The 19,336-nt window shown below is 42.4% G+C and overlaps 1 protein-coding gene across 2 annotated transcripts in view; it reads left to right on the plus strand.

Moving 5' to 3' along the window:
- The window catches only part of slc7a2 (solute carrier family 7 member 2), a 32,065-nt gene extending 12,735 nt beyond the window's left edge, over positions 1–19,330 (plus strand). The window contains exons 7-12 of one of the 2 annotated variants that reach the window (XM_020502084.2): positions 85–221; positions 1,746–1,848; positions 13,954–14,165; positions 14,315–14,481; positions 14,665–14,773; positions 14,922–19,330. In XM_020502084.2, coding sequence (XP_020357673.1) covers positions 85–221; positions 1,746–1,848; positions 13,954–14,165; positions 14,315–14,481; positions 14,665–14,773; positions 14,922–15,052 — 859 coding nt within the window. In that variant the 3' untranslated portion in view covers positions 15,053–19,330. The remainder of the gene's footprint in view (positions 1–84; positions 222–1,745; positions 1,849–13,953; positions 14,166–14,314; positions 14,482–14,664; positions 14,774–14,921) is intronic. The other variant, XM_020502083.2, reaches the window with a different exon arrangement.
- Positions 19,331–19,336: the final 6 nt, after the last annotated feature.

Raw genomic sequence — 19,336 nt, forward strand, 5'->3', positions numbered from 1 at the left:
AGACGAACACTTTCACAGTTGTGCAGGTGTCCATTCCTTCTCAAAGTGTCTTGTGTTTGAACCCTGACCCCTCTCTCTCCTTAGCCTGTTGGGCTCCATGTTCCCTCTGCCCCGCATTCTCTTTGCCATGGCACGAGATGGCTTACTGTTCAAATTTCTTTCCCAAGTGAGTAAGCGCCAGTCGCCTGTGGCTGCCACCATGGCGGCGGGCACTACCGCGGGTAAGCTCCTGAGGAGGCCTTGTGTGGCATCTCGTCTGCTGTGGTTACGTTGTGTCATCGTTGGGTTAATTGCATCTGATTCTGCTGGTGATGAATGCATGCCAATGATGTGCTGCTGGTGGTGGAAGCATGATGGAAAATTCCTCTCACATCAATCAAACTCTCTTGATGGACTTGTCCCATCCATTCAGTTAGGCATAGTAGTAGGCCTAATTATCAGTAGAGCAGGGGTACACAGCTCCAGTCCTCTAGGCTTTTGAAGCCCTCTGTTGCTCCTAACTGATCAATTAATTTATCAGAGAAGCCACACAGCTGGTTACCCAACCAGACCTATTATTCTCTGATCAGAAGACAAAATCCAACCCTAGAGGACCAGAGTCATGCTGTAGCTCTGCAGTCAGCAGACCTATAGAGGACCAGAGTCGTGCTGTAGCCCTACAGTCAGCAGACCTATAGAGGACCAGAATAGTGCTGTAGCCCTACAGTCAGCAGACCCATTTAATAGATGAAAGCTTCTCCAGGTTCAGTATAGTCCATAGGTGTGTCTCTACTCTGCTCACTGAGACTAGGGCTAAGGCTATAAGGTTATCAGGCTATAAGGTTAAAGGTTATCAGGCTATAAGGTTATCAGGCTATAAGGTTATCGGGCTATAAGGTTATCGGGCTTTAAGTGTATCATGTTATCAGGCTATAAGGTTATCAGGCTATAAGGTTATCAGGCTATAAGGTTAAGACATATAGTGCTGTCTGCAGGGTTTCTCCCAGTGAGATGGCTGACTGCAGGGTGCAGGGTTGAGGGACTTTGATGCCAGCAGGTGTTTCTTCTATATTTATTATGTGATATTTATTCATCCAGGAAGTCCCATTGAGGTCAGAATAACTATTTTACAAAGGGTGCTAAGTACATGTTAAGGTGGGAGTGGGTCTTGGGACGGGCACAGAGAGCAGCTGGTACCAGCGTGTAGACCCAGTAGAGTACACAGTGCCTGGTAGAGGAATAGTAGGGGTTGGGGTTTGTTGTGAGCAGCGCCTCCTGACATACCGCTGGTCTATGTTTGAACCATGCAGAGGTGATCAGTCCCTTACTGTGATCAGGTGCTAAGATACAAGAGAGGGAGCTGAGCCAACTCCCCAGACTATCTCATACCAACTCCCCAGACTAGGTTGCCGTTTGCGATCCAGTCTTAGTTTTCATTTGAACCCTGAGAGAGTTTTTGGTTGAAGGCACCTGCATCATATACCCTAAACACCTGTGTCTGTGACTGTCTGTAATAGCAATCATGGACTGTGCGGTGCATCACCAAAACACTTTCTACTGTTCATTGGGACAATAGATTAGGAACCTGCTTTATTAATGACTGTGTAATTCTCTGTAATATGCTGTATAAAGATGTAATGAGTGGGGTTGTGGTTGTGTTGTATTTTGGTTCATTTAACTCTTAATGTAATCATTATTAGTCATGAATAAGTATGAACAATGAACGTTTGTATCTGACTTGTGTCTGTCTCATCCCCATTCCTCAGCAATCATGGCTTTCCTGTTTGACCTAAAAGCCTTAGTAGACATGATGTCTATTGGAACTCTTCTGGCCTACTCCCTTGTTGCTGCTTGTGTTCTCATTCTCAGGTGAGTGATGGTTGGACACATCCCCAGGGCTGTTGCAGCTATTAACCAAACTATTATGCTTCATTTCTATCTAATTAAAAACACATGTTCTCCAGTGGGTTAGTTGGTGGGAGCATGGTGCTGGAAACACCAACTTCGTGAGTGTGATTCCTACAAAGGCCAAATATACTAAATAGGTCATTCTTGAATTGCGTTGGCATTAGCGTCTTTCGACTTTGCAACCATAGTTGCACATAGTTTTACAAATAGTTGCACATTATACATGTTTTTGTCTATACTGAACTGTTTATTAGTTATGAAACACAATGCAAGTAATTCAAACCTTTACCTTAATGCATTGCTTAAAGTACTAAGGGCAAGCAAATCGGCTTGTCCCAGTAGTAATGAGAGTTTTGGGGATTTAAAGATTTCTATCTAACATTTTGAATGCTAGAAAATAAACAAAAGTATGTATTATATTGCATCGATCAATAACCAATAATAATAATACTGTAACTGTAAAAGCCTTGGTTTCATGCATGTTAACATTGGAAGCCTCCCCCATAAGTTTGCTTTATTCACTGCTTTAGCACATTTTGCCAACCCGGATGTCTTAGCTGTGTCTGGATCCTGGCTTAGGAAAACCACCAAAAATGTCCAATTTCCATCCCTAAATATAACATTTTCCGCCAAGATAGAACTGCCAAAGGGGGCGCCGTTGCAGTCTACTGCAGAGATAGCCTGCAGAGTTCTATCTTACTATCCAGGTCTGTACCAAAACATTTCGAGCTTCTACTTCTAAAAATGCACCTTTCCAGAAACAAGCCTCTCACCGTTGCCGCTTGCTATAGACCACCCTCTGCCCCCAGCTGTGCCCTGGACACAGTGAATTGATTCCCCCCATCTATCTTCTGAGCTCGTGCTGCTAGATGACCTAAACTGGGACATGCTTAACACCCCGGGCCATCCTACAATCTAGGCTTGATGCCCTCAATCTCACACAATTATCAATGAACCTACCAGGTACAACCCCAAATCCATAAACATGGGCACCATCATAGATATCATCCTAACTAACTCACCCTCCAAATACACTTCTGCTGTTTTCAACCAAGATTTCAGTGATCACTGTCTCATTGCCTGCATCTGTAATGGGTCTGCGGTCAAACGACCACCCCTCATCACTATCAAACGCTCCCTAAAACACTTCTGCGAACAGGCCTTTATAATTGACCTGGCCGGGGTATCCTGGGATGACATTGACCTCATCCCGTCAGTAGAGGATGCCTGGTTATTCTTCAAAAGTGCCTTCCTCACCATCTTAAATAAGCATGCTCCATTTAAAAAAAATGTAGAACTAGGAATAGATATAGCCCTTGGTTCACTCCAGACCTGTCTGCCCTTGACCAGCACAAAAACATCCTGTGGGGTTCTGCATTAGCATCGAATAGCCCCCATGATATGCAACTTTTTAGGGAAGTTAGGAACCAATATACACAGGCAGTTAGGAAAGCTAAGGCTAGCTTTTTCAAACAGAAATTTGCATCCTGTAGTACAAACTCAAAAACGTTCTGGAACATTGTAAAGTCCATGGAGAATAAGAGCACCTCATCCCACTGCACTGAGGCTAGGAAACACTGTCACTAACGAAGACATCCACAATAATTGAGAATTTCAATAAGCATTTTTCTACGGCTGGCCATGCTTTCCACCTGGCTACCCCTGTGTTGTTATGTGTTAATAACATTTAGACTACGTTACCCAGCAGGCTAGGCAGATGGTTAAGGAATGCCTTGCATGGCTAAACAGGGAGTTTTCTAGCTGAAGTATATATTCATTAAAAGTAGTTAAACCTACGCCCCGGTTTATCCTTATATAAGGAACAAACATAACATGGTGTCAGATTGGTAGTCACTATGACGAGACAGAGAAAAGAAAGGAGTAACTCTGCACATTTCTGCAACGAAAATTAAACATTTTACCACAAGTCAAGTGACGTGAGTAGTCGAAGATGCTAGCTTGCAAGAGCGAGGACACCAAGCCGCAGCAGCGAGAGTGACAGCAGCGAGAGTGAGGACAACGAGCTGCAGCAGCGAGAGTGACAGCAGCGAGAGTGAGGACAACGAGCTGCAGCAGCGAGAGTGACAGCAGCGAGAGCGAGGACAACGAGCTGCAACAGTGAGAGTGACAGCAGCGAGAGCGAGGAAAATGAGCTGCAGCAGTGAGAGTGACAGCAGCGAGAGTGAGAGCAGCGAGAGTGAGGACAACGAGCTGCAGCAGCGAGAGTGACAGCAGCGAGAGTGACAGCAGCGAGAGTGAGGACAACGAGCTGCAGCAGCGAGAGTGACAGCAGCGAGAGTGACAGCAGCGAGAGTGAGGACAACGAGCTGCAGCAGCGAGAGTGACAGCAGCGAGAGTGAGGACAACAAGCTACAGCAGCGAGAGTGACAGCAGCGAGAGCGAGGACAATGAGCTGCAGCAGTGAGAGTGACAGCAGCGAGAGCAAGGCTGCATTGGAATCTGTTGACGAGCAAGTTGATGAGCAACATACTGAATGAAGTAAGAGAAATGGACACTGTTCCTGTTCTCCGTCATGGATAGGCTTAGTCCTCCTACTCCTATGCAGTTAACAAGCAATTTAGCTGACAATTGGAAACGTTTCAAGCAGAGATTCAATATCTACCTAGCATCCAGTGGTGCAGGGGGAGATGATGACAAATTGAAAGCTTCCATTTTTCTGCATGTTATTGGAGAGGATGCATTGGACATTTACAATAGCTTTCAGCAAGACGAGGCAAACTTGACATTGACTGTGCTAATGGATACATTTGAGGAGTACTGTGTACCAAGCCAGAACATCACGTTTGAGAGACACAAGTTTTTCTCTCATGATCAGAAACAGGGAGTCAGTTTTGACCAGTATTTGGCTGAGCTGAACACACTGAGCAAAACGTGTGAATTTGAGAATCTGAAAGACTCACTAGTGAAAGACAGGATAGTCTGTGGCATACTTGATAATGGACTCAAGGAGAGATTGCTGTGTGAGCAAGATTTAACTTTGGATAAAGCAGTGAATATGTGTTGAGCAGCTGAAACCATCAGAGCACAAGCTAAAGAGCTGTGCAGGGATGAGACGTCAGTGTACGCAATAACAAGAGAGGAGCATCACACACAACACCTTACAAAACAAAAACAAGCAAAAGAGAGAAATCAAAACACTACATGTGGAAAATGTGGATTTATCCACAAGCCAAAAAAATGCCCTGCATATGGCAAATCATGTAATAACTGTGGGGAAAATGATCATTTATCAAAATGCTGCAAAGCTGAGGCTACAAAGAAAAAGGTTCACAGTCAAGGAGGAGATTGAATAATTCTTTGTTGATTCTGTGGAAATATGCAATGCAGTAAAGATTGAATGGATTGTGTCATTGACTGTGAATGAAACTATAATAACATTCAAGCTTGATAATGGAGCTCAGGTAAACCTGTTGTCGCTGGATGACTACAAAACACTGAAGGTGAAGAGCAAAATACACCCGGTGAAAATGAAGGTTACTGGTTATACTGGGGAGAACGTACCAGTCAAAGGTAGCTGCATAGTATCTTTACAGCATAAAGGAAAACAGTTCAGAGCACAGCTGCTGATTGTGGAAAAGCATGTACAGCCTATTCTAGGAATCAATGCATGTGAAAAGCTTAATTTGTTGAAAAGAGTGTATGTAGTGACATCACAGACTGAAAATGACCAAGAATCAATACTGGCTGAGTATGAGGATGTTTTTGAGGGTCTTGGATGTTTACCAGGAGAACACAAAATATGTACTGATGACAAAATGACTCCAGTTGTGCATGCATGCAGAAAAGTTCCATTTGCACTGAGGAAAAAGCTCAAAGAGGAACTCGGACGCATGGAAAAGATGGACGTCATCACAAAAATGGATGAACCTACAGACTGGGTAAGCTCACTGGTTATTGTGGTGAAAAAGAACGGCGATCTCAGGATATGTCTAGACCCGAGAGATCTCAACAAAGCAATCAAGAGAGAGCATTTCAAGTTGCCAACCAGAGAAGAAATAATGTTGCAGTTTGCTGGAGTAAAGTGGTTCAGTAAGCTTGATGCCTCATCAGGATTCTGGCAAATGAAGCTAGATGATGCAAGCTCAAGGCTATGCACATTCAACACACCTGAGGGCAGGTACAGATTTCTTCGTCTACCATATGGGGTTCTCTCAGCGCCAGAGGTCTACCACAAGACAATCCACATGATCTTCGAGCACATTCCAGGAGTGGAGACTATGAAGGATGACATCATCGTCTGGGGGTCCACAAAAGAAGAACACGATGCGAGAGTGAGACAAGTGCTGTACCTGACACGGAAAGTCAACCTAAAACTAAACAAGGACAAATGCGAGTTTGGTGTGAAAACACTTACCTTCGTGGGAGATGTACTTTCTGAGGACAGAGTCAAACCAGACCCGAGGAAAACATCAGCCATCAACAACATGGAGCGCCCGAAGAACAAGGACGATGTAAGACGCTTCATGGGCATGATCGCCTACCTTGCAAAGTTCATACCTCAACTGTCAGCACAGTCTGCTCCACTCAGATGTCTTCTGGAACAGAAAAATGAATGGGAATGGTCCCATGAACTGGAAAACTGCTTCAAAAACCTTTTTATTTATTTTACTAGGTAAGTCAGTTAAGAACAAATTCTTATTTTCAATGACGGCCTAGGAACAGTGGGTTAACCAAGGTTGCCAGGTGCACGGTGTAGCCTCCGACACATTGGTGCGGCTGGCTTCCGGGTTGGATGCGCGCTGTGTTAAGAAGCAGTGCGGCTGGTTGGGTTGTGTATCGGAGGAAGCATGACTTTCAACCTTCGTCTCTCCGAAGCCCGTATGGGAGTTGTAGCGATGAGACAAGATAGTAGCTACTACAACAATTGGATACCACGAAATTGGGGAGAAAAAGGGGTAAAAAAAAAAAAAGTATGATGCCACAAAGTTGGAGTTGACCTTTTTGACTGCGATGGCAAAAGTCACATTGTTGTTACCGACTACTCAAACTACCCTGAAGTAGCAACTCTACCAACGACCTCCAGCAAAGCTGTAATCACCTATCAGTGTTTGCAAGACATGGGGTTACGTCTGAACTGTACTCGGACAATGGCCCGCAGTTCTCAAGTTCCAAATTCCGATCGTTTGCTAACGATTGGGGATTCCGACACAACACCCCAACTACCCAAGGTCCAACGGCTTAGCAGAGAGTTCAGTCAAAATTGTCAAAGGTCTGATGAAAAAGGCACACAATGGAAAGAAGCATTTCCTAAAAAATCTGATGATCTCCCGCAGCGCACCGCTGCAGAACGGACTTTCACCTGCACAAATGTTGATGGGACGTCGCATCAGAACCAACCTACCCATCCATGAGGACTTGCTAACACCCAGAGGTGCTCACAAAGTCAAACTCGCAAAGGAAAAACAGAAAGACAAACAAAAACAGCGACATGACAAAAGTGCAAGACACTTACCTGAACTGAAACCAGGAGATCGTGTACGACTCTGAGACATCACTACAGGAACCTGGATGCAGCAAGGGTGTGTGCAGAGAGAAGTTGCACCGAGATCCTATGAGATTCAAACGAAGCATGGATCACAACTGAGACGAAACAGAGTGGATCTAAGGCTGCAGCCATTCACTCAAGGGACTGAGGATCATCAGGAGGATACTGCTGAAGCGCCAAATGCCTTTAGAAATGGACAATTCGGTCAGAACACCCTGACTGACAATGAACGCTGTCCAACTGTTTCAGGAAGCACTTCAGCAGAATGACCAAAAAGGACTGTCCGAGCCCCTGAAAGGCTTATTGAGAATTGCTAAAAAAAATTAAAAGGGGCACTGAATGTTTGGTTTATGTGAAAAGAAATAGAACCACAATAGAGTATTGTTGGACAGACTATATTTAGTTGAAAAAATATATACATTTTTTTAAGAAAGAAAAATTGTGGGAAAGAAATGTGTGTAATTGAAAATTGCATGTTATGCAGGGTGAGTAAACAACTGTGATGTGACATGTGTAGTTACATAGAAAAGTTGTTTTCTTTTAAAGGAAAGAAGATGTGTTGTTATGCGTTAATAACATTTAGACTACGTTACCCAGCAGGCTAGGCAGATGGTTAAGGAATGCCTTGCATGGCTAAACATGGAGTTTTCTAGCTGAAGTATATGTTCATTAAAAGTAGTTAAACCTACACCCCGGTTTGTCATTATATAAGGAACAAACATAACAACCCCTACCCCGGTCAACAGCCCCACAGCAACTCGCCCAAACCTCCCCGACTTCTCCTTCACCCAAATCCAGATAGCTGATATTCTGAAAGAGCTGCAAAATCTGGACCCCTACAAATCAGCCGGGCTAGACAATTTGAACGCTCTCTTTCTAAAATTATCTGCCAAAATTATTTCAACCCCTATTACTAGCCTGTTAACCTCTCTTTCGTATCGTCCGAGATTTCAATAGATTGGAAAGCTGCAGATTACTGACCATTTTGAATCTCACCGTACCTAATCTCCACTATGCAATCTGGTTTCAGGGCTGGTCATGGGTGCACCTCAGCCACGCTCAAGGTCCTAAACGATCCTACGCTCAAGGTCCTAAACGATATCATAACCACCACCGATAAGAGACATTACTGTGCAGCCTATTCATCGATGCCATTTACAAAATAGCCTCCAACACTCTACTCAACAAATTGGATGCAGTCTATCACAGTGCCATCCGTTTTGTCACCAAAGCCCCATATACTACTCACCACTGCGATCTGTATGATCTCGTTGACTGGCCCTCGCTTCATACTCGTCGCTAAACCCACTGGCTCCAGGTCATCTACAAGTCTCTGCTAGCCTATTGTAACTACCCATCCCGGGTCCGGGATCGTTGTCATCATCTGACACTAATTAGCATAACGCAACGGACATAAATATTACTAGAAAATATTCATATTCATGAAATCACAAGTGAAATATATTGAAACACAGCTTAGCCTTTTGTTAATCACCCTGTCATCTCAGATTTTGAAAAACAGCCAAAGCAAGACAAGCATTTGTGTAAGTTTGTCGATAGCCTAGCATAGCATTATGTCCAGCTAGCAGTAGGCAACTTGGTCACGAAAAACAAGAAAAGCAATCAAGTTAAATCGTTTACCTTTGATGAGCTTCGGATGTTTTCACTCACGAGACTCCCAGTTAGATAGCAAGAGGAAAAATGGCTACCTCTGTATTTTACGCAATAATCACTCTGAGAGCCATCAGGTGACCACTTACGCAATATAGTCGCTTACGCTCATTATTCAACATAAATGTGTGAAACTACGTCAAAATGCTGTCGACACCTTGGGGAATACGTAGAAAAAGGAATCTGGTTGATAGCCCATTCACTGCTCAATAGGGACGCATCGGAACGCAGAGCTTTCAAAACATGAGTCACTTCCGGATTGGATTTTTCTCAGGCTTTCGCCTGCAATTTCAGTTCTGTTATACTCACAGACAGTATTTTTACAGTTTTGGAAACTTTAGAGTGTTTTCTATCCTAAGCCGTCAATTATATGCATATTCTATATGTTCAATTATATGCATATCTTGTTCTGACAAAATAGCCAGTTTACTTTGGGAACGTTATTTTTCCAAAAATGAAAATACTGCCCCCTAGTTACAAGAAGCTAGGTAAAGCCCCGCCTTATCTCAGCTCACTGGTCACCATAGCAGCACCCACCCGTAGCACACACTCCAGCAGGTATATCTCACTGGTCACCCCCAAAGCCAATTCTTCCTTTGGCCGCCTCTCCTTCCAGTTCTCTGCTGCCAATGACTGGAACGAACTGCAAAAATCTCTGAAGCTGGAGATTCTTACCTCCCTCACTAGCTTTAAGCACCAGCTGTCAGAGCAGCTCAGAGATTACTGCACCTGTACATAGCTCATCTGTAAATAGCCCATCCAATCTACCTCATCCCTATATTGTATTTATTTATTTATCCTGCTCCTTTGCACCCCAGTATCTCAACTTGCACATTCATCTTCTGCACATACTACCATTCCAGTGTTTAATTGCTATATTGTAATTACTTTGCCACCATGGCCTATGTATTGCCTTACCTCTCTTATCCTACCTCATTTGCACATGCTGTATGTAGGTTTTTCTACTGTATTATTGGTTGTACATTTGTTTAATCCATGTGTAACTCTGTGTTGTTGTATGTGTCGAACTGCTTTGCTTTATCTTAGCCAGGTCGCAGTTGCAAATGAGAACTTGTTCTCAACAAGCCTACCTGGTTAAATAAAGGTGAAACAATTATTTTATTTTTTAAACAAGAACAAAGGCTATTCAAATATGTATATATTTTTATAAATATGTCTCTTAATTTAATGTTATTGTTGTTACCACCTTGAATATCACTCATTACAAAGATATAAACAGACATTGAGCATTCTCTCCAGTGGCACATTGCTATCTGTGGAAGGGTCTATATTAAAGAAAATGATTAGCTAATCAAACCCTTTTAGTATGTCATACATTTTAGGATTCCACTGATATTTTGGTGTCTAAATAAACAGTGTAATTGGTGTTACTCAATTTAAACGAAGGACAGTCACATTGTGAGCAACATGATTAACCATATCACTTTAGTAAATTATTTTAAAGGGTCCTAAGATTTTAGCATATGTGGTCTCCATTTAAGAAAATCCTCAATTTCCTAAAATGTGTAATTGGTGTTAATACTCCTACTGGTGGCACAATGTTATCATAATGGTAAAAATGATTTAAAGTCACTACGCTGCAATATTAGTGGATTTAGAATGGGAAGATGTACCCAAATACATTTAAATAAACATCTAGAATAATGAACATCTTTTTTTCTCTCGAAATGCCATGCCCAAATCCCATTGCGATTCAAGAACAACTTGAATATGTGTGGTAACTGAAAGTCACTTCCGATAAAAGCATCTGCTAATGCTAAATAACTAAATTATTATCAATCCATCCTAAGACCTATAGCGAGGCAGCTTGATTCAGTGGGGTGAAGGAACTTGATACAATTGACACAGCCGCAGTGTAGGTAGCCGTGCTTGTGGGGAAAATAAAGCAAATATCATTACCCTGTTAGAGTAATATGCAGCTTGTGTTATTGAATCAGAGCTATGATGTAATCGGTCTGAATGCTTCCTTTGTGTGGAAGTAGTGAAATAACTTCTTGAGTTCACGCTGATGTTTACTCAACCTTTCGTTGCGTTCAAATCGAGATTCAAGAAACACACCATCCTGTTTAGAGTTGTAGGCTATGAAGTTCAGATGAATATCTTCCAGGGAAATAACCCTTTGACTCCAAACAGAAACAGAACAGCGTGTTTCTTGGTCAACATAGCCTACATTTCTTTCGGGAAGTATTTCGGAACAACATCCAAATTATGACAAAGCCAGATGAATCAAGTATGTTTAGAACGTTTGAGTAAATATCAGCATGTACTCAGGAAGCAATGCACTCAAGTATCAGTGTCACATGTTGACTCTAGGAGGAGAGGAAAAAACAATGCCCACCTGTAGGAATATAATGTGTTTCACTATGGAGCTCCATTTGGGTCTTTGCATATCAAAAAAGATACACGTCAAATAATTTGACGCATTGAGTAGGTTTTATTTTGACACGTCAAATAACATAGTTCTATTATAAAATGTATGTGTTCTGAATTTGCAGGTGCAAGCCAAGCGACACCACTACTGTCAGTAGTACTGTCAAAGCTGTACAAAAAAGTCTGCAAACAAGCAAACACTGGCCACAAACGATGTGTTTACATTACCGTGTTGATAATAAAGCATCATTTGTTGGACCTCAACTTCTGGTGGAGCTAGATAGCTTTAGCTTGGTACCTAGCTATCACCAATACAACAAACCTGAAACTGCAGTGATTTTCATTATTCTTAGCAATGATTTAGGAATCCTTGTGAGTAATTATTAGCTAGGTAGCCACTTGTTGTTCACCTATTGAAATTGAATCACGCTTCATCATCTGGCAGTCCGATAGACTAATCTGGTTTTAGCGGATGCCAGGAGAACGCTACCTGCCGAATGCATAGTGCCAACTGTAATGTTTGGTGGAGGAGGAATAATGGTCTAGGGCTGTTTTTCATGGTTCTGGCTAGGCCTTTTAGTTCCCGGGAATCTTAACGCTACAGCATACAATGACATTCTAGACGATTCTGTACTTCCAACTTTGTGGCTACAGTTTGGGAAAGGCCTTTTCCTGTTTCAGCATAACAATGCCTCTGTGCACAAAGCGAGGTCCATAATGAAATGGTTTATCGAGATTGGTGTGGAAGACCTTGACTGGCCTGCACAGAGCCCTGACCTCAACTCCATCGAACACTTTTGGGATGAACTGGAACGCCGACTGCGAGCCAGGCCTAATTGCCCAACATCAGTGCCCAACCTCACTAATGCTCATTACTGAATGGAAGCAAGTCCCTGCAGCAATGTTCCAACATGTAGCGGAAAGCCATCCCAGAAGAGTGGAGGCTGTTATAGCAAAGGGAGGACCAACTCCATATTAATGCCCATGATTTTGGAATTATGTGTTTGACAAACAGCTGTCCAAATACTTTTCGGGATATAGTGTATTCATAACTAACCCAAGATAGTTAATCTTTGACGTTTACAGTGGGAGCAAATGAGTCATAGTGGGCAGAACAAGCAAGGAGGTATGCAGAACAAGCAAGGAGGTGGGCAGAGCCAAGCAACGAGCTAGCGAGATCCTATTAGCGCGTTATAGCATGTATTTGCATATTTCCATTAGAGAACGCCTCCACTTGTGAACTGTGCATGTGCACAAACTCAATTTGGCCTTGGGCTCGGTGGCAGGTAGCCTGGTAGGTAGGAGTTTTGGGCCAGTAACCAAAATGAATGCTGGATCAAATCTCCAAGCCGACAAGATAAAAAAACAGCTGTTCTGCCCCTGAGCAAGGCACTGTTCTGTGGATGTTGATTATAGCAGCCCTTAACTCCTCTCTGATTCAGGTTAAATGCGGAAGGCACATTTCAGTGGAATGCATTCAGGTGTACAACTGACTAGGTATCCCCCTTTCCTCCTTCTAAACAATGCCATTTTTTTTACTTTGGTAAAGTGTCAAGTCTATAAAACTTTGGTTGTAACAGATTGTAGTTTTGGGAACAGAAAATGTATTGAGATCAGCTGTTTCATCGATGAGAAAATTACCAGAATATTGGGCCAGTTTCACTTGGTTCCATCCTAATCCACTACCCGCAACCGGACTTCCTCTCATTATCTTAAATGGTGGTGAGAAAACATTCTAAATGAATGCTTCAGCTTTATAGCCCCGGTGACGTGCCTGGGTTTCCCCTTCTGTCTGTGGACATACTCCTGTGTCAGTGAGAATCAGGGCTACCGCTCAATGCAAGCCTGTTACGGCTTTCTAGTGGTGATGAAGGAGAGTCGGACCAAACTGCAGCGTGTCGATTGAGATTCATATTTAATGAAACAAAGAAACACGAACATACACGAACAAAACAATAAACGTAATGAAAACCGAAACAGCCTATCTAGTGCAAACTAACAGAGAGTACAAGTAAGACACTAAGGACAATCACCCACGACAAACTCAAAGAATATGGCTGCCTAAATATGGTTCCCAATCAGAGACAACGATAAACACCTGCCTCTAATTGAGAACTACTCCAGACAGCCATAGACTTTGCTAGATAACCCTACTAGTAACAATCCCAATACCACCACCAAAACCCCAAGACAAACACACCACAATTACAAAAACCCCATGCCACACCCTGGCCTGACCAAATACATAAAGATAAACACAAAATACTTTGACCAGGGCGTGACAAAGCCATTTCGATCTATGGTGTCCACAGATCAATTTCTAAGTGAAAATGTCAGTCGGAACCGGTACCAGAACTACGCAGGTCCCTTAAACAAGGGCCTTTACATCTAAGAAATGTAATAGCAAACCCACCAAATACGATGCCAAACCACTAATGTTCCTGTCTTTTGGTTGTGAAACTAAATAAGACAAAATAAGTGTCTGTCGTGTCTTTCAGGTACCAGCCGGACCTGCTCTATGGAAAGCCGGGCTGTAACAGGGAGAAGGATTGCCTGACATCACCAGAAGGGGAGTCGGAGCTGACGGAGTCTGAGTCCCACATCAACATGCTGAAGGAAGGAGGTTCCACCCTGCAGACGGTGCTCAAACCTCCACTCGTACCCACAGAACAGTCCTCCTCTGTGGTCAACATGGCGGTCTGCCTCTTAGGTTTGCATTGCATCGCTGATCTATTCTTAAACTCCATGATGGCCATTTGAAATGTTTACAATGTTGTTTGTATCTGATGTTGTCTCACCAGTGGTGGACAACTCATTGCCTTAGATAATTATTTAAGTCTGTGTATTGTCTGTCCACAGTGTTGGTGGTGTGTGTGATCAGTGCTCTGACCACCTACCATGGATATGCCATCATTCGCATGGAGACCTGGATCCTGTGTTGTCTGGCCCTATCCCTGGTGGTCTTCATTGGCTGTGTGGTTCTCATCTGTCAACAGCCTCAAACCAGCAGGAAGGTCTCCTTCATGGTACCTATACAGATGACTATATTTTTTAGGCAGAATCAGCCTACTGTACCATGACCCCTCAGTTTTCAAAAAATGATGTACAATGATTTCATACCATGTCAGTTTCAGACTCTCAGGTAGCAGTTGGAGGATACAATAAGCTGTGTTACGGATGGTTAGACTCTCTGTTGTCTATTCATACAGGTTCCACTCATCCCATTTCTTCCCATCCTGAGTATATTTGTCAATGTTTACCTCATGGTCCAGCTGAGTGGAGACACCTGGATACGCTTCTCCATATGGATGGCTGTGGGTAGGTGCCGCCTTCCAACATCTCTGAAGCCTCAAACACATTGCGGTGAATCTATCTAGATGTCCACCTGCTGGCTCGTCCCAGGCCTGCAGATGGGGAACCCTTTTGTAACCAGGCCTTCTCAGTCTCCCTGTCTTCCTCCCTCCAGGTTTCCTAATCTACTTTGGCTACGGAATGTGGCACAGTGTGGAGCGCCAGCGCAGGCTCCAGGACTCCCTCAGCAAACGTGCCAAGCAGGAGAAGAAGAACAAGGGTCCAGAGAAGACCAGCCAGTGTTAAAGAAAGATCAGGGATCCACACAGACTCTAGAAGGTCACCTGGTGGCCCCTGCCCCAGGCAAGACACAGACACACTACATGCACACAGCAGCTATCCCTAAATACACTACAGATGTAGGATCTTAATTTGATCACTCTTTTGTTGCTGAGGATTTTCCTGATCCGCAGGAAATGCAGATGAGCTTCTTGATTTACAAAAATTCCCTGAAATCCCACACTAACACATGGTTATATTAACAGTATTGCACTTTTCATGTAGCCTAATTTTGGCCAGCTAATAAACTAACCACTGATCAAGCAATATTATGGACTAAATGTTCAAATCCTTTTGCTGCAGGATTATTTTGCTGTGGCAATACTGGTCAAATTAAGATCCTACATCTGTTTATACAGCTACATGCCATCTGTGCCTCAGTCACATGCCATTCTCCCAGTGGAGCTGCAGTATACTGTATTAATCGTCATGTGCCTTGGAGCAGTGAGGTGGGCTCATTATCAAATCAAATCGATGTCCGTCTCCATGACGATGTGACCAAGTAGGAAAGGCTGATTGGTCAGAAAGGTGTGGAAGCATCTCCAACAGTCAACAAGAAGAGACAGAAGACAGGAAATGACAGGTTTTGCATTTCCTATTACAATTACAGTCATGGACTAACTGTGGAAAGGCTTGGTATTTGGTTTTGGCCTAACTTTCTATGTCTTTTTCTGTAAGTCAGCTTATTCAGGAAGTTTGCTGTTGGAATCTATTGTCTTCGTGTAGAAAGGTCAGTAGGTCACACTATGCTAATATTAATACCCTGTTAGCCAAGCACAGACAATTTTCTAATCTTGCTGAAAAAACTAACTCTAAATCTAACTCTATCCAGGATTAATGACATGTACACTAAACCATTTATTTGCTTCTAAATAGTGGCCACATTCTGAATGTACATTCTGTACAAACGTAAACAGACATACTAACATGCACACACAGAATATTCATTTAATTCTTGGCATATATATATGCACATGCATCATTTTATGTGTGCATATCAATTTAGTACAATCACAAATATGATATAACTGTTGGTGAATGGTATTTCTGAAATGTTTATCTGGTGAATGGTATTTCTGAAATGTTTATCTGGTGAATGGTATTTCTGAAATGTTTATCTGGTGAATGGTATTTCTGAAATGTTCATCTGATGTGTGTTTTCCATAATGGTACTAATGATTCAGTTTGTGCTCTATTTGACTTCTTGTCTTAATGTTTTTGCAACAGGTGTTGTTGGTGATCTAATCGAACACAAGTTTAACTAGTCTTTATAAATGTTCTATTCTGATTACTTGGATGTGTTGCCGTCATAATCGTTTTTACAATCGTGTCGTGAAGATTGTATGAAATGGAAGTGGAGTGAACAAGAGAATTGCTTGTTCAGTGTTTGATATCACATTCCGTACAAAAGACTGTTTCTGCATTGCTGTATTTTTTGTGTGCAAGTGTTACATATCTTCTTAAGTCCTTTGGGAGATTTTTTGTCTGTTATTGCTAGACGGTGGACTGAACTGTCTTGAAATTTGCCATTTCTTGACAAAATATGCTCTACAGGCCACCTAGAGTCGCCCTTCTCATTTGATGCTAGTCCCTTCACTGTTTTCTGAATAGTTTCTTAGCATCACATATAAGATGTACCGTACATGTTTTGCAGGATAATATCCCAGGGAAAGTGACAGTTAATGACATTATTCAACAGATTTAAGTTAAACTGGTCTTTCAGTGTTTAAATGGTCCATGCTTTTTGCATTAATATTCTACTCCAAGTCGGAGCTTGATCAGTATTTAAAGGTTCTCCTCCCCTCTCCTCCTCTCGTTTTGTGTCCAAAAAGTTTATTATGTCTACTTTGTAACTCTACCTTGATTTCACAACCAATTTATGGGGTTTGATATGGATGAGCAGTGAGAGAGATATTGCTTTTTAACATTCTTCTCTTGGAGTAGCAGAGACAAAAATCATGTAATTTTTTCCCAAATTCCCAGGTTTTCCAGAAATGCCTGTTGGAAGATTCCTGGAATCAAGGGGGAATAAGCAGGAAATCCTCCAATTAGGATTTCTGAAATACCTAGGAGTTTTGGGGAAGTTACCAGATTTTTACAACCCTAGTTAGGGAAGTATTTTAGGGTGTTCAGTTGCAGTTAATCCACTGATAGAGCTCTTAGACCTGTGGTAATGATGATGATCTCAGAGTTCCACCTTAACCTCTGGTATTGAGACCTGTGGTATGATGATGATCTCAGAGTTCCACCTTAACCCCTGGTAATGAGACCTGTGGAATGATGATGATCTCAGAGCTCCACCTTAACCTCTGGTAATGAGACCTGTGGTATGATGATGATCTCAGAGTTCCACTTTAACCTCTGGTAATGAGACCTGTGGTATGATGATGATCTCAGAGTTCCACCTTAACCTCTGGTAATGAGACCTGTGGTATGATGATGATCTCAGAGTTCCACCTTAACCTCTGGTAATGAGACCTGTGGTATGATGATGATCTCAGAGTTCCACCTTAACCTCTGGTAATGAGACCTGTGGTATGATGATGATCTCAGACTTCCACCTTAACCTCTGATATTGAGACCTGTGATATGATGATGATCTCAGAGTTCCACCTTAACCTCTGGTAATGAGACCTGTGGTATGATGATGATCTCAGAGTTCCACCTTAACCTCTGGTAATGAGACCTGTGGTATGATGATGATCTCAGAGTTCCACCTTAACCTCTGGTAATGAGACCTGTGGTATGATGATGATCTCAGAGTTCCACCTTAACCTCTGGTAATGAGACCTGTGGTATGATGATGATCTCAGAGTTCCACCTTAACCTCTGATATTGAGACCTGTGATATGATGAGGATCTCAGAGTTCCACCTTAACCTCTGGTAATGAGACCTGTGGTATGATGATGATCTCAGAGTTCCACCTTAACTTCTGGTAATGAGACCTGTGGTATGATGATGATCTCAGAGTTCCACCTTAACCTCTGGTAATGAGACCTGTGGTATGATGATGATCTCAGAGTTCCACCTCAACCTCTGGTATTGAGACCTGTGGTATGATGATGATCTCAAGAGTTCCACCTCAACCTCTGGTATTGAGACCTGTGGTATGATGATGATCTCAGAGTTCCACCTCAACCTCTGGTATTGAGACCTGTGGTATGATGATGATCTCAGAGTTCCACCTTAACCTCTGGTAATGAGACCTGTGGTATGATGATGATCTCAGAGTTCCACCTCAACCTCTGGTATTGAGACCTGTGATATGATGAGGATCTCAGAGTTCCACCTTAACCTCTGGTAATGAGACCTGTGGTATGATGATGATCTCAGAGTTCCACCTTAACTTCTGGTAATGAGACCTGTGGTATGATGATGATCTCAGAGTTCCACCTTAACCTCTGGTAATGAGACCTGTGGTATGATGATGATCTCAGAGTTCCACCTCAACCTCTGGTATTGAGACCTGTGGTATGATGATGATCTCAAGAGTTCCACCTCAACCTCTGGTATTGAGACCTGTGGTATGATGATGATCTCAGAGTTCCACCTCAACCTCTGGTATTGAGACCTGTGGTATGATGATGATCTCAGAGTTCCACCTTAACCTCTGGTAATGAGACCTGTGGTATGATGATGATCTCAGAGTTCCACCTCAACCTCTGGTATTGAGACCTGTGGTATGATGATGATCTCAGAGTTCAACCTCAACCTCTGGTATTGAGAATTCCTGAACAATCTTAGTTTGGATGATTTTGATGTACATTTTCATTTGAAAGATAAGTGGCTGAGGTTATGCTATATCATGTCATGATAATTTACTGCAAAAGCATTATTATTATTTTTATTTTTTTTACATTTGATTTCACTTGATCGATTAAAGTTTAGTTAGGTTAATTAAACGTGGAACAAAAGAGCAGAGCACATTATGTCCCAGGGGACCTAGATCAGGGTTCAGGCATATGTAGCTAGTGTTGTAGCTTATAAATATATCAACAGAATGATCCTCTGTAAATGTACCCATTATGTAGTGACATGGTTTTCCATTGTTTATACTAACTGTACTATTGTCAATAAATGTATTTTTTAATAAGATCAGTTTATGCAAGAGTGTATTCTGTGAGTGTTCTGCACATTGTCAGACATTGCAGTAACTCAGTGAGGGGAGGATATATAACTGCTTGTCTGTCTGTTGTAAATGGTTGGTATTAATAATTGGTAATAAAAACCTACTTGGTTTAGAATTTGGG

This window comes from Oncorhynchus kisutch, linkage group LG15, assembly GCF_002021735.2.
Source record: "Oncorhynchus kisutch isolate 150728-3 linkage group LG15, Okis_V2, whole genome shotgun sequence".
In the NCBI taxonomy this organism is placed as follows: domain Eukaryota; kingdom Metazoa; phylum Chordata; class Actinopteri; order Salmoniformes; family Salmonidae; genus Oncorhynchus; species Oncorhynchus kisutch.